Genomic DNA, 20,722 nt, shown 5'->3' on the forward strand with positions numbered 1-20,722 from the left:
TGTGTATATTTTAAGTTTAAAATAACGAAAAGTGGTCTTTAGCTGGGCCACTTTAGTTTGTCTTCAAGATCCCAAGTTGGGAATGAGAATCCCTAAACATGGTAGTCACAGAGCCTCACTAGCTGGAAGACCTGTGATTGACCTTTCAACCCAAACTAACTGATGGCAATTGCCTGTCAACTATACCACCTAGAAAATGATGGTACTAATTTTGTAGAATTTTTATGAGAGTCAAAGAAATTAACATGTAGGTAAGCTTTGTCAGCTGCAGAGCACTCCACGAATACGGTAGTTTTGTAATAATGATGCTTTCTTATGAACTCTGTGGTTTCTAGATGTACTCTCACTTGTCTTCATAGCCCTCCATGGCTTTTTCCAGGTGATAGTGCAGGAAATCTCTTTAAAACTGAAATTTAACCTTGACTCCAAGGGACGTGAAACCAGTGCCCTATTCTCTAAATTCATTGCCGCCATATGTCTGACCTGATACCTATCCCTTATTGCTAATGCCTGCAAATTTTAAAAGGATAATTCAGTGGAAAATATATTCTCTCCAGGGTGGTGCTGAGTTTGATAAACTCACTGATGCTCATTGTCTCTCAGAGCTTGGGATTGCTGGTGGGACAGTATCCTGTCCCCTTACTGTTGCCAAAGATCAGTGGGAGGGGCAATTGTTTTCTTTAGTGCCAGTGCATAAAGTTGGTAAAAGTAGTAGTTAAGTGAGTGCCAGCTTCTCATGAAAGTCATTTGTTATGCTGCTGTTGGTTCACAAAACATTAGCGTTTCAATTGCAGTTACTGTATATACTGTTACATTGTGGGTAGCGTGGAGATGATGCATTTCAAAGGTCTTTCATTCATTCTGGTAAAGTAAGACATTTCGTTATAGCTCGATAAACAAAATAAATATTCCTGACTTCTGCCTCTCTGAGCCTCTCTCCATTCCTGTACCTCTAAGGTAGGTGTCAGCTCCATTTTACAAAAAGTAAACTAAGGCCCAAATTTTATACCTACTGAGCTGTGGAGCTGAGACTTGATCTCAGATTTCCTGACTGGGGGCCTAGCCTGGTATTTCTTGGCAGCCTTTTTGTCCCTTTCTGTCTTTTAAGAAATATTTTTGAATTATCTTTTTTGATATTTGCAATGTACAGAACATTTCCTAATAACGAGAAAGCTCTGATTAATGCAGAACTTGAAACTCTGCCTCCGTGACCCAACTGGCACCCCAGTTTCTATCAGCTACCTCCCTTGCTCCTGTATTATGGAATCTCACAGCACTTTCCAGGGTTATTCTTTTTGTGTATGTGGGTTTTTTTGTTTTTTGTTTTTTTGTTTTTCAGGTTGCCTAAGGAATCTTACAGATACTTACATCAAGGAACCATAAATCCTGTTGTTAAAATAAATAGTGAATTGGGTAACAAATGTTCATAATCACTGACACTTTTTTGGTTGGGGATGAAACAAAACTTAATGCCATCAAGCTGCGGATTAGAGGCATGCTTCAAAGCCCTTCTTCTCCACAGAGAGAATGGGGCTAGAATTTGTAGAGGGGCAAGACCATGTCACTTTTCAGTACTGAGCTTGAGATGTTTGGGACACAAATTGGTTTCCTATTAACTATTAATCTTTCCTTTTTTTCTTTGATCCTCAGCCACTCACAACTGACCTTCACTATTATTACATCCTGGAGCTGTCGTTTTATTGGTCTTTAATGTTTTCCCAGTTCACCGATATCAAAAGAAAGGTAAGAGTGGTTATGTTGTAAAGTGCTTGCAGATACGTGTCCTTAATGGCTCTTGCCAGATGGGTTTAGAGTCTCCAAGGCACTCACTTCTGTTCTCTGGCAGTGCTGGCCTGGTGCTACTTTCTGCTTTGCTGTAGAAAGTTCCTTATTTTGTTTGTGGGGCTTTATATTTTGTTCACATTGGCTCTTCCCTCCTTCCTCCCAACCTAGTGTTCTTTTCTCCATGAAAAAATATATCAACGAATCCTAACAGCAGCAATTTTCTCTCAGTCTGATTCACAAGGCCCTCTGTTCTTCAGATTAAATAAAGAAGAAAAATTGTATTTGTAGCCCCTGGGAGAGAGTAAATTCTCAGTGTTCCAGCTCCACGAATGAATTTTTCCTTAATTAGAATTATCTAACATCAAAAAATACATCATGAAAATACAACATTGCTCCATGAACAGTGACAGCCTCCACCTGTCCCCTTCACTGGACTGACTTTTGCTGCAGGCGCTTTTGAACTCCTAAGTGTTCAAATCCACCCCGACCAGCTCTCATTCTACCAGCTTCTGGGAAGAATAGGCACTTCTGGTTATTTACTGCTTATCATTTTTCCATCATACCATTTTCTCCAGACTCCCGTATTTGGATCATTCCTTCAGAGTCCTCGTTGATGGCCTCCAGCCCAGTGCCTCATGTGCTCATGTTTGTGCGCACGGGGTCTAGTCCTGGATGACAGGGCATCATCTCCCGGGATGACCAAGCTTATAACCTTCAGCACTACCAGCCATAACTCATGTACCAAGAGCTCACAAATGTTTCTCTTTGGGCCTGGATTCTCTCCAGGTGCATACTTCCACAAATCTACGCATAAATAATAGTAATATGTTCTTTATATTTATTTTGTCATTTAATCCTCCCATCAACTCCAAGATCCAGTTGAGTCATTTATTATTTATTCTCATTTATGAATGAGGAAACTGAATTTACATGCAAAGTATTTCTAGCTGAAGACATGATCGTCCGCTAGTTCTCTGCTTCTTCCAGTAATCCTTATAACCGATAGTCACATAAGCTGGCGTTTTCCTTTGCTCTCCTCTTTGCTTCTCCTTATACTTGAACTCTTAATGTCACTGACATATTTAGTTGGAGTCATCTCCACTTTTGTTTAATCTATTGTAATAGCCTTTTAAATGGTCCTCCTATCTAAATAATCATTCTTGCCTGTCTGCCACCTAAGAAGTTATATTTCTAAAACCTTCAAGACAAAGCCAGACTACCTAAGTAGGAGTAATATTCAGGGTTGTCAACATGATTCAAAGCTACTTCTCCAGTCTCATCACCCCCCTTCCTCTCCCCTGACACACACATACGTCCTAGCAAGAGTATCTTCTCATCATTGTTCAGATATAATTTTTTTTCATGCACCTTTGTTTTTTTACAAGACCTTACCTTGGCTAGAATATATCCTGTTTCCTCCTCCCAAACCTGACCTAGTCCAAAAGTAATCTCTTCTTTGAAGGCTAATCCAATTCCTCCAGGATTTTTGACCACTCCTTCCTCTGGGTTTAGTTTACAAGTGCCCAGTGTGTACATATTCTATTTTTTAACTGTATTTGTAGCCCCTGGGAGAGAGAAAGCTCCGTATTCCAACCCCATGAATGAGTCTTTCCTTAATTAGAGTTATCTAACATCAAAACACATCATGAAAATACAACATTCCTAAATGAACTGTGACCTGGTGGCCTGCCTTCTGTCCCTTCCCTAGACTTGAAGGGTGAAAGAGCAAGATATGTTTGTCTTTGTACCATGGCCATCAGTGCACCTGCTGGTGATGGGGGTCAGTAAGTTTAGGGCAGGTGAATAAACGGGACTAATCAGAATGTCTTCTGACTTACTAATGGATATCTTCCAGATTCCTCTGGAAACAACTCTGTGTTGTCAAGGAGCACAATACCGGAACACTGTAACTTCCTTGGTTATATCAGTAAGCTGCCAAAGCTGCTAAATTGCAAAGTGGCACCCAAATGGCTGCGAAAGAACACGTACGAGTCCGTGTCCCTCGTACTGCAGACCCTTTCCCCAGGGACATGCCTGCCACTGTCCCCCAGCAGAGGCTCTCTCAGCTGGCACGAAGCTGTCTTTCCTTACCTTGTATGACTGCACAGCCTGCATGAGATGTCTGTTGCTTGATTCTCAGAAGGAAATGGTCCCTGTGAGGGCTAGAGCTTGGCAGAGGAGATAACTCCTTGACAACGATCATTTGTGGTTCCTTCCTCATTGTACCATGCTGGGTCACTTTCTGGAAATGTTTAAAGATCCCTCAGTGGTGGTATGCCAGTCAGATTAGATCTCATCTGTCTTACGTGAAGAGTCTTCTTCATTCCTGTATTTAGTACTTGTAGACTGATCATGTCTACATGATCATGCTAGGCATGGTGCTAGGCTTATTGTGCATTTACTTATTTATTTTTTAAACCTTTAATTGTGGTGAAAATGCAAAACATAAAATTGTACCATCTTAACCATTTGAAGTGTGCAATTCAGCAGAGTATTACACACATTCACATTGTTGTGCAACCAGTTTCCAGAACTCTTTCCATCTTGCATAACTGAAACTCTGTACCCGTTAAACACTAATTCCCCATTGTCCCCTCCTCCAGCCCTTGGCCGCCACCATTCTTTTCTGTCTCTATGAATTTGATTACTCTGGGTACCTCATATAAGTGGAATCATGCCATATTTGTCATTTCGTGGCTGGCTTTTTCACCTAGCATAATATCGTCAGGATCATCTGTGCTATAGCCTGTGGCAGAATGTCCTTTCTTTATAAGGCGGAGTAATATGCAGTTTATTTCCTTCTGAGGAGCACTTTTTCCCAGGTAGCTACAGAAAAAACCTGCATAAAAAAAGGTTTGAATATTTTCCCATTTTGTAGCTGGGAAAACTGATATACAGTGAGTTTATGTAAATTTTTCAAGGTTGTGCTATATGGGAATAAATTAGAGCGCAGGTTTACCCAGCAAGGTTCTGTGATTCACTCTGAGATCAGGCATGTAAACAATTCTTGCATTATCTTGCCTCGCCATGCTCCTGACATTAGAGAGGTAGTAATAAGCCTTTTGCAGCTCTTTGCCATTTTATTCGTTTCTCTTTTGCTTATCGAGAATTAGGTATGCCATCTAGAGTCAAGTAGATTAATAAAAGCAAGATGGGAACTGTACTCGGCTCCCGGGAGCCTAGTCCCAGCGAGACATTGCTATACCCAAAGTCACCAAACCCCTTCCATTTGCTCGAACTTTCTCAATGTGCATGTAACGTGTGTTTTCAGTGAGCCAAGAGGACTCATAGAGTCTTCATTCTTTTAAGTCAAATGACCGTTATCTAATAGTTATCATAAGGGGATGATTTTCAAGGGTTGAAGTGTATCATTTTGTATGATTTTAATATATCTTGCATCAATGTGGAAACCACCTGTATATAAAAAGGGTAATTTTACAGTGAAGTTCAAGGAATTGATCTCAAGCCTATACATATTGTCAATGTTTAGCAATGAAGTCTCCATTTTTTTCTTAGTCAACACCAATAGCTTGTTTTAGACATCTGGCACCTCCCCTTTCTTCAGCTAGTCAGAGTCCCTGTGTACATTCCTGGTGCAGTTGGTTTATCCCTCTTTGTTGCACAGAATGGGAAGTTAGCACTGCCAGACCTGTGTATTACTCAGCACGGGTTTTAATAAGATAGGCCTTTTTCTCTGTTGCCATCTCTCCTTAGTGAATTGTAGCTCTTGCTTTTTTCCTTTGCATCTTGCTGACTATCACTGCAGGTCCTTGAGCGTTCCCTCTCCATTGCTCTAGTGCTTGGAGGATCTGCTCTTCCATCCATCAGCGAGGCTTAATCCAATATCCTGGCTGCCAAATACATTCCCTTTCTTGTATTATCCCTACCAACTATTAACTAAACCCTATCACAACAGCTTGCCTCCTAATTATGAAATAGAACTGTTTGAAGACACCCATTGACAACACAGTATGGAAGGTTTCTCATAGGATTATGAATAGAAAGTTATAAAGAATGTTTCTTTAGTTTTCCTATTAAATGACAATGAACTTGAATGGCCATTTCAAGTGGAGGCCAGGATTTATAAACGTTGAATCTGAATGCATGCCTCAGACTGTTAAAATCAATAACTGAAGTGAGGTTTAGAAATCATTTTTTGTGACTTAATGAGTTTATGAGACTTTCCAGAGTGGCTTTTATATTCATAAACGCTTTTTCTCTAGAAGTGTCCTAGTATTGCCAGCCTTTTTTTTCCTTAGTTGCTCTGTTTCCAAATAGAATGTGGTGTTTAAAATGCCTCTCTCTTGATCCTTTCCAGGGTTGGTACTTACTTGGTGAGTGATGAGATACATCATTATTAACCTTCCCGTAGGGAAAGGACAAGCCCAGATGTAGTCATTTGGTATATAATGGACTTATAATTTAAATATTCTATTATATGCTACCAAGATATTAGGAGGATTTTACCTTACTTACCTTTTTCTTTTCTTCCCTCCACTTGTCTCTCCTTCCATCCCTTCCTGTGTTCCTTGCTTCTTCTGTAAGAACAAAATTGTTAAGGTATCTTATTAAAACAACAGGTACATTCTCAGTATTCAGCATTATTGGAAACATCTTTTATATCCCAAGGCTCAATTTTTATTAAAATTCTGTTCTTTAGCACCTGTTCACAATGAGTATTTCTCCTGCATATCTGAATTTTCCAAGAGAAACTAATAAATGTGTTGGAGCCCAGAACAGCTTGCTCGCGTCTAAGCCCTATGTCCCTTTTAACTAAGCTGCTGTTTGGCCTGAAAGCCTGGGCCCTCGGCCAGTAAGCACTGCTTGTGTTCGGAGTCCTTTGTAGGAAATCATCCATGGCCGAGTTCCAGGGCCCAGCTGGTGATATCAGCTTATTGCTCTTTTAGTCTTTAACCTGCAAGAAAAACTACATCCTGGAAAAGATTCCTCACAGAGAGGAGTTTAGCGAGAAACTTATTGACGGGCTTGTGTTTGCTCTCTAGTAACTTCTGCAGGGGATAACTGGCACCCGTTCCTCCGAGTAGGGGCTTGCCACGTTCCAGATCTTTCCTGCTTCAGTTAGTTTTAAGGTGAAAGAGAATGCGTGCAATAATCTCCCTTATAAGGAAGCAGGATGGCATGGAATTAAGTGAAGTAATATCCATAAAAACTGCCTGGTACAATGCTTGACGAATAGAGCTTAGAACATTACCTAGCACATGATGACCAAAATTTGGTTGAATCAACACATAGCGCTAAACCCAGCCAACAACAACAACAAACTATTATATTTTTGTTGAGGGAAATTATTATATTTTTGGTCACAAATTATTATATTTTTGGTCAATTAAAATTAGCAAAAATAATTAAGAAGAAGAACTAACTTAAGGTTGCCAACCTTTTACTTTGCCCAGTAAGGAAATTTTAAATCACCTACTACTTACCACCCTCAATTCATAAAGGAAGGGAAATTTTAACATTTTAAAGGAGAAAGGACACCTTGTAATAAAGGACAATCCTTTAAATTTATCTTTATGAAAACATTCTTTTTCTCAGTTTGTTCTAGACTGGGGAATAATTATGGGCATTTTGGCTTAGAAGTTAAAAGCTTAGGCTCTGAAGTCAGTCTGCCTGCTCAGCACCACTCCTAAGGTGGAATGACCTTGAGCACGTTACTTTACTTCTCTGTGCCTTGGTTTTCTGATCCAAAGAATGGAGTTCATATAACCTAACTCGTGGGGGTGAGCATAAATAAACAATACATGCTCTTTGAACAGTTCCTGGCACATAATAAATGCTCAATAAAAGTTGGCTATCACTGTGGTAATTAACTTGGTTCACCAAATAGTGCCACCTCTCTACTCCCAGGCACTTGTAGGATTGTACTTCTCAGCCTTGCCTCCCCTTGCCATTGGATGGGGCCAGGTGACTCGTAGGCTGGGAAGAGAACTGACTTGAGTCACTCTGAGGTGTTTAATCACCGGTGAGACCTTCTAGTGTCTTTTTTCCCCTGTAATGTCGTGATTGGTAACATTTGAGATGTAAGTTGCTCCCTCAGCCTGGGTCCCTGAGTACCAGCCCCCCTCCCTGCCCAAGGTAACATGCAGTGAAGAAGAGATAAACTTTTGTTTTAAACCACTGAGGTTTTAAGGGCTTTGTTTTTGACATGTAATCTAGTTTATCCTGACTAGTGCAGCTATTATTAATAATTTGGCTAATTATCATTTCCTTGAACAATATCTGGAGATAATTTTTCTAGATCAGCTGTTCTCAAAGTGTAGTCTTTGGACCCATGGAGATCTGCAAGGTGAAAGCTGTTTCCATAATAATACTAAGATGATATTTGCCTTCCTGGCTCTGTTGAAATTGTACTCATAGTCCAGAAGTAATAGTGGGCAAAGTTGCAGGCAGTGGCCCCCAATGGTACTAGTAGTCCTAGTTTTCTTTGCTGTCACATGCTTACAGGAAGAAAAAAAAATATCACTTTAAGAATGCTCTTGATGAAGCATTAAAAAGTGTTAATTTTGTTAACTCTCTATTCTTGAGTATATACTTAAAAATATCTTATGTGATAAAATGGGAAGTAGGGATAAAGAACTTTTGCTGCCTGGCAGTGAACCCGATAGTGTCTCAGGAAAATCATGTGCACTTTGTGCTTTGTGTTGTGAGCTGAACAAGCTGCTTTTTTTCTCCCATAAATCTCATTTTTACTTGGGAAAATGACTGACAAACTGTGGTTATTCCAGCTTTTGTGTATTTGATAGTGATTTTTTTTTGGAAAATGTACAAAGTGATTTTGTTGAGTTGTTTCAAAAAAAATTGACATTATTTGTTGTCAATGATAAAACTCAAGCTTTCAAGCAAAAATTAGATTTTTGGAAGACTCCTGTCCACCAGTGAGAGCTTGATAACATCTCAATCCATGAAGACTTATCTGATGAGTTTGGTGGGGATATTAATAAAAGTTATTTTTAAAATATTAACTCAGTGAACCAATATTTTCTAAATAACTAATGCATGATGCCACAAAGTCATACATGAGTAGAAGATCCATCCAAAGGTCAAAACAACCAAAGGACTTAAATGTAAAAGAATATGAAAGGGGTATTGATACGGTTTCAGATTCTATATTGCACGTAACCTTTAAGAATATCCCACTTGTCAAATTTTGGTACAATATCAAAGAAGAATATTCATAACTATCTGAAAAGACTATTAAGATACTTCTCCCTTTTCCAACTGTTTAGTATTAGATTTTCTTTATATACTTCAACCAAAATAACTTAGGGCGACAATTTGATGGTATCGGCAGTTAATGAGAATCCAACTCTCCTATCTTAAGCCAGACATCAAAGAGATTTGCAGTAACGTAAAACACTACCTCTCTCCTCACTATTTTTTCTATTTTGGAAAATATGGTTATTTTTCATGAAAATAATTCTGTTAATTAACCTGTAATAGACTTTACTTAATAAATGTTTTCCAGATTTCTCAGTTCCAATGTCTAATGTGGCGAAGACGAAGAGACATAGCCCACATCAACAAACACTTTTTGATGTCCTCAGGGTTTTTAAAAATCCAAAAGTGTTCTGATACCAAAACCTGCAAGGACTGCTGGCATACGTTATTTAAGTATTTTCTAGAGATAGGACTTCAAGGACCCCGGCTGGCATCAGTGTGTCCTTTCTTTGTTTGAAAAGCTAAAGTCATGCCAGAGGACACCTGGTGATGCCGAGAGGGGTGGAGTGTGACGTGGTATTCTCTCTCCGTGTAACCTCGGAGCTGCTGCCCTGACTCTTGAGCCCTGGGCCTGTTCCTTTCTCACTGCTGTGTCTTCAGACTAGAAGGGAGGAAGAGGCAGCTGATTTTAGTAAGCTACCACCCGTGACCAGAACATCGCAGCCCACTGCTGCGTGCAGGCTGCTGAGAGAACGATGGAGCGGCGGCGTCTGGAAAAGAAGCATGCGTTACGGGGCGATTTTACAGGATTTTATTCAAAGGCTGCCTTAACTGGTGGCTTCATCCGGCAGTCAGACTCCCAAGGGCCTTGCCGGAGGGGGGCTCGTAAGCACGTTTGGAGGTCCCAGTCCAACTCGCAGGCGCAGGGCAGTCCTGGGGCGTGGCCGCAGTGCGGGAGGGCGATGGCCGGAACGTCTTCTTCCAGTGCAGTGTACAGGCCGCAGCATTGCTGCATTGCAGAGAGACCCACACCCCAGGATCTACGCAGTGCTGCAGCCTAGGGCTCTGCGCCTTCACGACTGGGGCCTCTGGAGTCCCACCCTCTCACAGGAGGTGCCATTGGCTCTTGGAAGGATCCACTTTCATTTGGGGGGGTTCAGTCATTCAGCTTCCTCTGGGGAGTTTCTCTCAAGCCATCCTAGGGGTCTTGAGAAGACACACACTCTGGTTTATTGTAGCTCTAACTCTCTCCCCAACTCCGTAAATTCCCTCTGTTTCTAGCCCCATAAATACCGACGGACCTATTCCCACATCTTTAATTCCGGCCTCCTCAGAAGGGGCACCCTTTCCACTCATGGCTAACCCTGTACCTTTGCTCTTGATCACCTTCTCTTCCTACCTTCGGGATAGGGACCGTGTTCTGTGTGTTAGTCTCTCACTTCTGTATGTTTTCAGTTCGCTACGACTCCCTTCCTCACAGCCAGCACTTCTCACGTTTGTCTCTGAGCAGCAGCCTGCCGGCTCCTTAGGAACCTGAGCTCTGGAGTCACACACAACCAAATTCAGCCTGTTCTTATGGTGTGACTTCGGAATAATTACATTGTGTCTCTGTGCCTCAGTTTCTTTATAAAACGTGGTTCTAATAGTCCTTGCTTTATGTGACTAAATCACAGTGTCAGACAGAGCCTTTGGAACTTGAGAATTAGTTGGCATTATTGGAAGGTAGATAGTTCACCAGGTGGTCAAAGTGGAGTGGGGCTTGGAAAAGAGAAAATACTAGGGTTCTGGCCAGAAAAAAAACTGCATGGCCAGAGGCCTGCATGGTAGCAAGAAGAAGCTGGACAGGTGAATTCTGCCAATAGATTTCTGGCAATTTGTGAAGAAGAGTAGGGAGCTCAGGCAGCTGAAGGGACAGGAGTTAGAAGACTAGAGATAAGGCTGATGGCAACAGTAAGAGTTCCTCTGAACCCCTTCTGACAGCTTGCAGTATCGTCCCAACTTGGTTGACATGAAGGAGATATTTTTCATCTTCATCTAAAGCACAAAATTGAGTCCCTGATTGCCCATTGTCATTTTGGGCCTCAAAGGCTTTGCAGTAAATACGAAGGTGTCAGCTTTTGAGTCCTGGGATGTTTCTGATTTTACTTGAGCACTGTCTGCCCCCTACTGATCTTTCTGGATGTTTTCAGCCTGAGTGGGTTCACCTGATACCATTAAGTGTTGCCATTGCTTTTGTCCTCAGGGATGTTAAGAGAGAGAGAGAGAATAAAAAGTCTGTAAGCCTGTGTACCACTTAAGACTGTTCTATCGAGTATATTTAAAATGTCTCAGAAGTGACCCTCCTAGCATTAAAAGCTGTACAAGTTAGTGTGACTGGGCCAAGTGTAATTTAAACAGAGCGCAGAAGGCGTATATAAAAGGCCTCCAACTCCAAGTACTTGGAATGTGGCAAGAACTGCTAGTGATGAAAATTTCTGAAGACCCCAAGTTCAATGAGAAAAAAAAACATGTGTATATAATTAAGAAAAATGTCTATGTCACTTGAAAGCATAGTGTATTTGAAGACTGTTCTCTTGACGGGGAAAGGACAGGAAAGCATGGAGCAGGACTCCAGGGAGTTGCAAATTAAGTTCTGCTCTCTGGCCAGGCACACTGGAAGGGAATTAGTGGCACTATCTTACTATTTTCTGTTGTACAAATAAAATTTTATTGTATCCTTTTCCACAGTAATAAAATCAATTACAGATTAAATATTAACTAAATAATTCATAGAAGACAAGATTATGAGTTCTTGATCTTGAAATGGTACCATAAATGTTACACAGGAGAAAGACTGGGTAAACACTGCTTGGACAGCGGTTCTTTATTTCACTTTATATATGTTCCCAGAAGCTATAAAGTAATAGTACATCTAGCAGTAGGGAAAATAATATCGCCTCCAGACAGAGAGCTTTTGTTTTAAAAACAGGTGAAAAAATGTCTTGATTTTCAGATTTTCTTGAAGTTGTTGTTGTAATTTATCGCGAGAATTTTAGTGGAGATATCTGCCAAAACTCTTTTTTTATAGTTTGTCTGAATTTTAAGAGTAATGTCTATGATTACTTAAGAACAGCTGTGAAAATTAGGTCTCTCGTACATCCTTTATCTGAAGAAAATGTGATGAAGTTGGACATGACACTATGCAATTGTTATATCTCAGATAACATGACCTGAGTTTCCCAAAATACATATGTAGATGTGGCTGTAAGGCAGGGGCCATCTGACTTTTCTGTGTAGGGCTACATAGTAAATAATTTAAACTTGCAGGCCACACAATCTTTTTTTTTTTTTTTAAGATTTTATTTATTTATTTGACAGAGAGAGAGACAGCCAGTGAGAGAGGGAACACAAACAGGGGGAGTGGGAGAGAAAGAAGCAGGCTCCCAGCGGAAGAGCCCAGCGTGGGGCTCGATCCCAGAACTCTGGGATCATGCCCTGAGCCGAAGGCAGACGCTTAACGACTGAACCACTCAGGCGCCCCTACACAATCTGTGTTGCAAGTACTCAGCTGTAGGAAGAACACTGCCATAGACATTGGTTAAGCAAATGAATGTGACAATGTTCTAATAAAACTTTATTTACAAAAATAAACGGAGAGCCAGATTTGGCTTGGGGGCCATATTGTGCCATTCTCTGCTCTAAACCAGAGTAGCCTAGATATAAATATTTGCTGAATAGTTAGGATGTCAGATTTGAGAATGGCTAATAGAGATATTTAAATCACATCAGTACATATTTTTCAAGCAGTTTGATAGTGACAATAATAAATTCAGATGTCTTTAATCAATTTCTTGGCACACAACTTGTTTTTAGAATGATGTCTGCTTGTGACAGTTATCTTCCGCAAAGACCTCAGTCTGTATATATTTAGTCCAAAGGTGGAAAAATCTAGTCTATTGGAAAGAAAGTGTTGAAATAAATGTGACTGTAGATTAAGTGTAAATGAAGTTTTATTCGTGGATTGAATTTTAGAGAAGGGATAACCGAATAATTTCTGCCAGAACTACTCCACTTTATAATTGAATGAATATTTCTCAAATCAATCACACTTTTTTATCCCTTCCCACATTTTCCCGTGAATATTTACCCTAGCATGCATAGGCTGTCTGTGAGAATGACAGTGAATTCAAGTTACAGTTTTTGAAGAGCCTTGTTATTTGAAATATCTTTTCTTTTTTTAATGGAATATTTAACCAGTTCTCTCTATTGTACACCAACATTCGAGGCCAGCTAAAAATAAAATAGCCAGATAAATTGAGGGAGAATGCAGATACCCAAAGGTTGATATTTTTAAATATGTTCTGTGAACTTTTCATACCACACATGGGTAAGAGAAAAGTATAATTTTCCTCAAATTTCCTAATATGGGGCAAATCAGAATCAACTGATTTCTGTAAATCACCATGAATATACTTTTATTTCAGTCATCATCTCAAGACCTAGATAGTTTTTTAGTCTCTTGTTTCTTAGCTTTTTAAAAGTTTATGTATATATAAATGTGCATATTTATATATTAAAAATATTATATATATATATATAAGTATATATATTTTTTCATGCTTTGTTAATCAGGACTTGAGCTATAGCCAAAGATTGAGAACCTATTTTCATATTCCCTCAAAGGAAAAAGTACCTATGATTATTCTTGCCATATGTAAGTTTTGCCTGAGATCCTCCCCGTTTGCATCGGCACATCTGGGCTGTGGTGGAGATGGAGCTTGCGTGGCCGCTCTCCCCTGCACATTGCCAAGGTATGGGCTCTAAGTCCACTGCTTGCACAACTGTGCTTCTCCCCAGCTTTCTGAGGTTTACCCTCAGGTTGCAAAATCCCTAGTGAAGAGATAGGAAGACAGTGTGTTATTGATCTCTATAAAAAATAACATGTTATTCTGTCAAAGTCACACAACTTTCTAGGTACCTTGAAGGTTCAAATAAAAAAAGAAAACTATTTAAAACAAAACAAAACAAATAGACCTGAGAGATTTTGACTGTTGTTGCAGTTGCCATACAATGAAATCAGTTCTAAATTACACTGTTGCTGGGGTGCCTGGGTGGCTCAGTCTGTTAAGCATCCAACTCTTGATTTTGGCTCAGGTCATGATCTCAGAGTTGTGAGATCAACCCGGTGTCAGGTTCCATGCTGAGCAGGTAACCTGCTTAAGATTCTCTCTCTCCGTCTCCCTCAGCCCCTCCCTCTCCATTCTCTCTCTCTTTCAAAAAAAAAAAAAATTTTTTTTATGATGTCCGTTTCCTTAGAGAATTTAAAAATCTGTTAAATGGGTAACCTGGTGATAATTACCTGATTTCTATTCAGGTAACTTTCTATTATAAGTTTATTGTGTTTGTTAATTTTATCTGTTAAATTCAGCAGAGTTAATACATGTCATTTGCATCTGAGAAGGAAGTGTCTTTTCTTTGCCTTGCATTTTAGAACTATTTCATATTCTTCACTATCCATGCACATCTAAATCAGCTATCACTTAAAATCTTGGTCTTTTTGGTTTTTCAGAAGGTTCACCAGTGTTTTGCTTTATTCGTTGCAAAGATTATTCCCAAAAGAAACTATTAGAAATTAGGAGCATTTATCCAGCAAATGGGAATTTAGAGAATTAAGTTTCTTATTGTCTGCGGTAGGTTTTTTTTCCCTAATGAGAAATGAGTCAATCTTGCTTTCATAAAAACTTGTACATCAAGATGAATTTCTGGTGCCTCCTGGAGACAGAGCATTATTTTCAAGAGTCTTGGCCTCCCGATCATTGCAAAGGGAGTCCCATCATGCAGAACACCAGACTTAAACGTTTTAATGAGGGTGGTCCTTCTGGCCTTTCACCACTAATATTTTATTTTGCAAGAAATTACCCTGGAGAACTAAAGTACGGATGCCATTTCTCATTTCAACAGTTGGCGATGGAGCCCAAGTAGCTGTAACTGTAGATGCATCCAGTGATTTCTGTTGTGGAAATGACACAGAAATGACGAAGGGGCTATTCTAAGTTCTCTGAATGCCATTCAATATGTAATAAGGAAAAAAAAAAAAGAAAACAGCATTATCTTAGCAGTTTCTGGTATTAAAAATGGATGGCTCTTCCCTGAATTCTTTCATTACAGACTCATTCTAATTGACTTTGAGTCAAGACTACATCTGATTTTTTTCCATCTCTGATAATTAACATAGGAACAGCCGCTGGAATGAGGGCTGAGGTCAGGGTCCATATTAGGCAGCAAACATAGAAGGAGCCCTTGATGTTGGCTGTGAAGTTGTCCAGAAACAATATGGCCGAACAGCAGGAGGTGGGGGACACCGGTGAAACAGGTGGCCAGACCAGTCTGTTTTGAATAAGGTCTTTGGAATCAGCCCTCAGTCTGAGTGCCAAGAAGAAATCACAATCTTTCTACCTAATTGCTGCTACCAAAAATGCAGGAAAATATTCTCAACCTAAGATGCTAAGGTTCCTGCGGCCAGGCCTGTGTCTACCCACATACCCGTCGTTTTCAGCAATAACAAACCTGAGGATGGGAGTTCTTACCCTGCATTGATAAGGTCCAAGTTGACAATTTACTTAAAAATGTTATTTGGATCAAATTCAGTGCCTGCTTAAAGGTATCAAGGTAAGGAGATGTAACACATAAAATAATGATTGTGTGGCTTTTACTGAATGTATTTTGTTGCGTATAATGCTTTCTGAAGCAGAAATGTAAAAGAGAAAATTCATTATTCATGCTTTTTTCATATTCATACAGATAATGGCTGCATAATGAAAATTAGTCTTCTGCCATGGGCATAACTCTGAGTCTCTCAGTAATAAATGTTTTCCAGGACCAGGGGATTTATATGCAGAAATCATCTTCACAAAACAAACCTTGTCTCAAAAACAAGGCTCTTATATTTAGGGGATGTGTGCTATATTGCCGAGAGCTTTGTGTTGTTTACGGACATTTATATCTGATACGAATTAAGAAACATAATTATAAAGTGGTCCTAATCATCCCTAAGTGTTTTAATCAATTTATATGTATTCATTTTTAAACAAAATAGAGAAAAACTCTTGTTTTCTTTCAATAAATCCAGAGCAGTCATTCAGGGCTGAACAATAGGAAATGTGGAAAATGTTCTGGTTAGGTACTTGGCTGATTAGACTTCAAATCTGCATATTGAGCATGGGCAAATATAAACTCACTGAGCTATTGGATTAAGTACTGTATGTTTTCATTTAATTATGTTTAGGAAACAGTTTGGAGTATCATTTGATAGCTTAGTTCCACCTGATGCATTGTTTTGAAGTAGCTGTTGTTGGTAGAACACTGTACTCCAGGTACTGGAACCTCATACATTTTTGATAACAGCCTGGAGAGAAGAGATTTCACCTTCCAGTGGAAAACGTTATCAGCATAATTTTCATTGTATACCTAAGGCATTTTGGTGTTGTCCAACTTTAATGACTTAGGAAAATCCTAGAGACCACAAGTACATCAGAAAATCAGAAATAGGTAAAACTGGTAAGTTGAGTCTGTACGTAATCACTCATGAGACTCATTAAATAGCATGATCATTATTTCTCTCTGCCAGTGAGCTGAAAACTGTGCGGTGAATGTGGTTCTGAAGGAAGGACCATAGTGGTAGGTCAGCAGTTTGCAAGACTTGGTTCTGTAATTCTGCTGTGGGCAGTTGGAACTGACACAAGACAGGTGATTTTTCCAACAGTTGTATCCAGTATCAATACAACATGGTGAATTTGGAGACTAGGTTAGTTGAAAAGAAGAGAAGTAGTTGCAGTTCGTTTTTTAAAACTGTCTGACCATATTTAGGACACTGATGCATTGTTTATCCTAGTAATTACGTCAGTACATATGGTTATCAGTAAAATGTTTGGCACTTTCCAAGGCAGAAAAGTAACCTCTGAATATAGTCATGAGAGTGTATACAGAACCACTGAACCGTTGTGAGTTTTTTTTTTAACATACAAATTTAACTTTATCATTGCCATTTAAAGCTTTATTTTATAAAACATAAAAAGACATTTAAAAAAGTTCTGTATCACAGGAATTTAAACAGTAGAAATATCCATAGCTTTGTAGGTTCATGTTATATAAATTAAAACTAAATAATCAGGGCACCTGGGTGGCTCAGTTGGTTAGGCAGCTGCCTTCGGCTTGGGTCCTGGTCTCAGGGTCCTGGGCTCCCTGCTCAGCGGGGAGCCTCCATCTCCCTGTCCTCCTCACTTGTACTTTCTCTCACTCTCTCTCTCTCAAATAAATAAATAAAATCTTCTTAAAAATTAAAAAATAAAACCAAATAATTGAAAATTTTTTCAGTATGGGAACTACACAATGAAATAAATGGCAAAGGACCTAATAGCAATATTTCATTACTTATGGATAATCATTAGCTACTTTCAGTATCTAAACAAAGGCCATTGCTTAAATGTTTTAAAACCATTTAAAATCACTGAGGCTGACCTTTCAAATCTAAAACTATATGACATCAGTAGCTCTGTATTTTAGCATATGCACATACTTGTTCTCTTTCTGTCTCTCTCTTTCTCAGTTTCATAACATGCTCTTTTTCATTTTGGCTAATTTATTTATCTTTACATAAATAGCTTTATTTTTTCCAAGACTTCAAATAGATCACCACTAGGGCTAATCTTGGCACTTAAATCCAGAGAAGTTCAAGTATACTCTGGAAGAAATAGATTATAAATAAGAGCAAAGGGGCACCTGGGTGGCTCAGTTGGTTAAGGATCCAACTCTTGATTTTGGCTCGGGTCATGATCTCAGGGTCGTGAAATCAAGCCCTGTGTCCGGCTCTGAGCTTAGCAGGGAATCTGCTTAAGATGCTGTCTCTCCCTCTGCCCCAACCCCCACTCATGCGTGTGCACACACTCCCTCTTTCAAGTAAATAAATAAATCTTAAAAAATAAATAAGAGTAGGGACACCTGGGTGTCTCAGTTGTTTAAGCGTCTGCCTTTGGCTCATGTCACGATCTCAGGGTCCTGGGATCAAGTCCCACAAGTCCCACATCAGGCTCCTTGCTCAGCAGGGAGCCAGCTTCCCCTTCTCTCTCTCTCTCTCTGACAAGTAAATAAATAAATAAAATCTTTAAAAAATAAAAATATAAATAAGAGTAAAAATATTAGTAAATGAGAGACTGTATTTCTAAGCAACAGAAATTCTGCATCATACAAACCATGTCCAGATGGCCAGGAGATAAATCAGTGTCAGAGAAAGATGATCTTTTCACATGGGCCAACCAGCAGCTCCAGTGAAAATGACCCAAATAAAGGTGGCCATTTTATCATTACTTTTGCCAATTTTTTTTCTAATGACTATGGACAGGTAACGGTTAAAATTTAGGGCCTGTTTGTGTAGGATTCATCAGAAAAGCCACATACTAGGATTCTTATTTTACCATCCCATTGGACATGTTCTAGAGGAAGGAGGCAGAATCCCCAGCCTCGGTAGCTGGAGATGTGGTTCCGTTGGACCTGTGCTGCTGCCCAAAAGATTTTCCTAAAGTAGAAATCCATGTAATAACTTTCTTTGCTTGAAATTCTGAGGCAATTTCTCCCATAGCTTCAAATTATTTGGTTTACATATAAAACACCCTTGGTGACATGGCCTTAGTCCTGGTGTTTATCACATTCTCCATAGTCACTGGTCCCCTTTGTGCCTCTGCCACTCTGTAGTGAGCTCCCAGAGGGTAGGAAATACCTCTTACTCATTTTAGTATCCCCAGTGCTAGGTCCATTAAGAACCTTGGGAAGTATTTGTTGAATAATGGAAGAGATGGATGGAAATACTGCTGTCCTCTAAAACCTAACATGGCTGTGTTTTTTCTTCCCCAAGGACTTTGGCATTATGTTCCTGCATCATCTTGTAGCTATTTTCTTGATTTCCTTTTCGTATGTCAACAATATGGCCCGAGTAGGAACCCTGGTCCTCTGTCTTCACGATTCAGCTGATGCTCTTCTAGAGGTAAAAGTTTTCTTTCATCTTTAAGAGTTCGAAATCTAGAATTCGGGAAATCCGCAAGACCATCAGTTCTTCTGTTATTCTCAATGGCACTGGGGGAAGATAGTATATGACTGATTTGAAACTGCTAAGTGTTTCTTTGTAAGTTAAATGGGTGAAAGTGAGACTTTAGTCCATGCATTTTTATACAAAGAATATTCATCATCTTAGCATTCTTTATTAGTTGAATAATGAAAACCTTTACTATCCCACACTTAAGAAATGAATGTTTTTCAATTGGAAAATCATTACTTGAATAGGTTTTGTTTCTGGTGTTATAAGTTTCACACTGATATAACTGGGAAGTACATAGAACTCAATTTAATTATTAATGGTAGTTGTACATCCTGATGAAATTAATTAGTAGTCATAGTTTTTATTGCCAACATGTGTATTATCCTAGCATTTTTACAGTGAAAAGTGTATATGAATTATAAATTAAATATATAAACTATGTTCTCTACATGTATAAGGATAAAGAGTATTTGAGGAAATATTGGTTGTATTTTAATAAACTTTCCAAACCATTATCATTTAGGATTATTAAAGTAGCAAAAAAAAAGAAAGAAAGAAAGAAAATGAAAAATGCTTCTAGCGTATTTCAAAAGATAAAATCCCAAGGAAAATTTTGATGTGGCATTTACTCTTAATTATGGCCCCTATGAAGAGACACACCCAATAGTATTATATAATTAAATAAAAGCCTTTTTACTTTATGCTAAGAAATTTATGTAACTGGTGAAAGGTAAACTTACCAGAGTACAAATTTCATGTAGAAATGGGTCTTAGAATCTGTATTCTGAGTTTTTATTCTTGTTGTCCCACACAGTTCTGCCCCTTGAAGTATATACTGTCACTGTGAATATAGAGGTGCTCTCAAATAATGGTCTATTATTACAGTATAAGCAGAAACTCCACATGATAAAATTGAATCTACTATAAAGGTGATTAATCAAGGCTTGAAATATATACAGCACTTCATTAAAAACTCTGTTCCTTATAAGGCTATGAAATAGAAAAACAGTCCTAATGGGCTAGGTATATCAGATGATAGTATGGCACTATGATTTTTAAGTGATTCAAGCTAAACTCTATTTAGCATACTTTTTAAAGGAGAAATATAGTTGTATAAGGGCAGTCTCCTGTAAACCAGTTATCATTTGGTTAAATCCTAAGTATGCTTGAAAGTGCAGATTTATACAGCAATATACAGTTTTGAAATCAATCCTGTACAATCTGCCAACTTTAATGTCTGTGGAAATGGCTGGTTGAATCTTTGTCTGTCACTTTTATCCAGAAAAGAAAAACAATCCAGAAATGCCAGTCATGTGGCTTAAAAGCAAATATTCTTCATCACATGGATTTTCTTTACATTATACAATAACACTTGAGAATATCCAAATAATGAGATATGTCAACTATCAACTCTGAAGTGGGATCTGTGACCTAGACATTTCAGAAAAATTGCATGTTTGATGCTTTTTTATTGAATACTGTTGAACTGTATAAGAGAAAAATGATTTACCTATGGAGAAGGAGGCAGAAAATACTTTTTTTCGTTCTTTCTATAATTCATGGTATCACAACCAAAGTATTCATGAAATTTAAAGTTCATAATCCTGGCTTCTGCTCAGTTAATAGATATTTTTTCTTAGGAAGCCATTTCTCTCATCCCTCTGTGTTTTACTTAAAGCTATAAAATTGTAG

General features: G+C 38.8%; 1 protein-coding gene across 1 annotated transcript in view; it reads left to right on the forward strand.

Moving 5' to 3' along the window:
- Positions 1-20,722, forward strand: part of CERS6 (ceramide synthase 6) — a 295,140-nt gene that overhangs the window by 218,962 nt on the left and 55,456 nt on the right. Inside the window, exons 6-7 of the mRNA XM_026492626.4 lie at positions 1,651-1,743; positions 18,851-18,979. Coding sequence (XP_026348411.1) covers positions 1,651-1,743; positions 18,851-18,979 — 222 coding nt within the window. The remainder of the gene's footprint in view (positions 1-1,650; positions 1,744-18,850; positions 18,980-20,722) is intronic.

This window comes from Ursus arctos, unplaced genomic scaffold, assembly GCF_023065955.2.
Source record: "Ursus arctos isolate Adak ecotype North America unplaced genomic scaffold, UrsArc2.0 scaffold_1, whole genome shotgun sequence".
NCBI classification, from domain to species: domain Eukaryota; kingdom Metazoa; phylum Chordata; class Mammalia; order Carnivora; family Ursidae; genus Ursus; species Ursus arctos.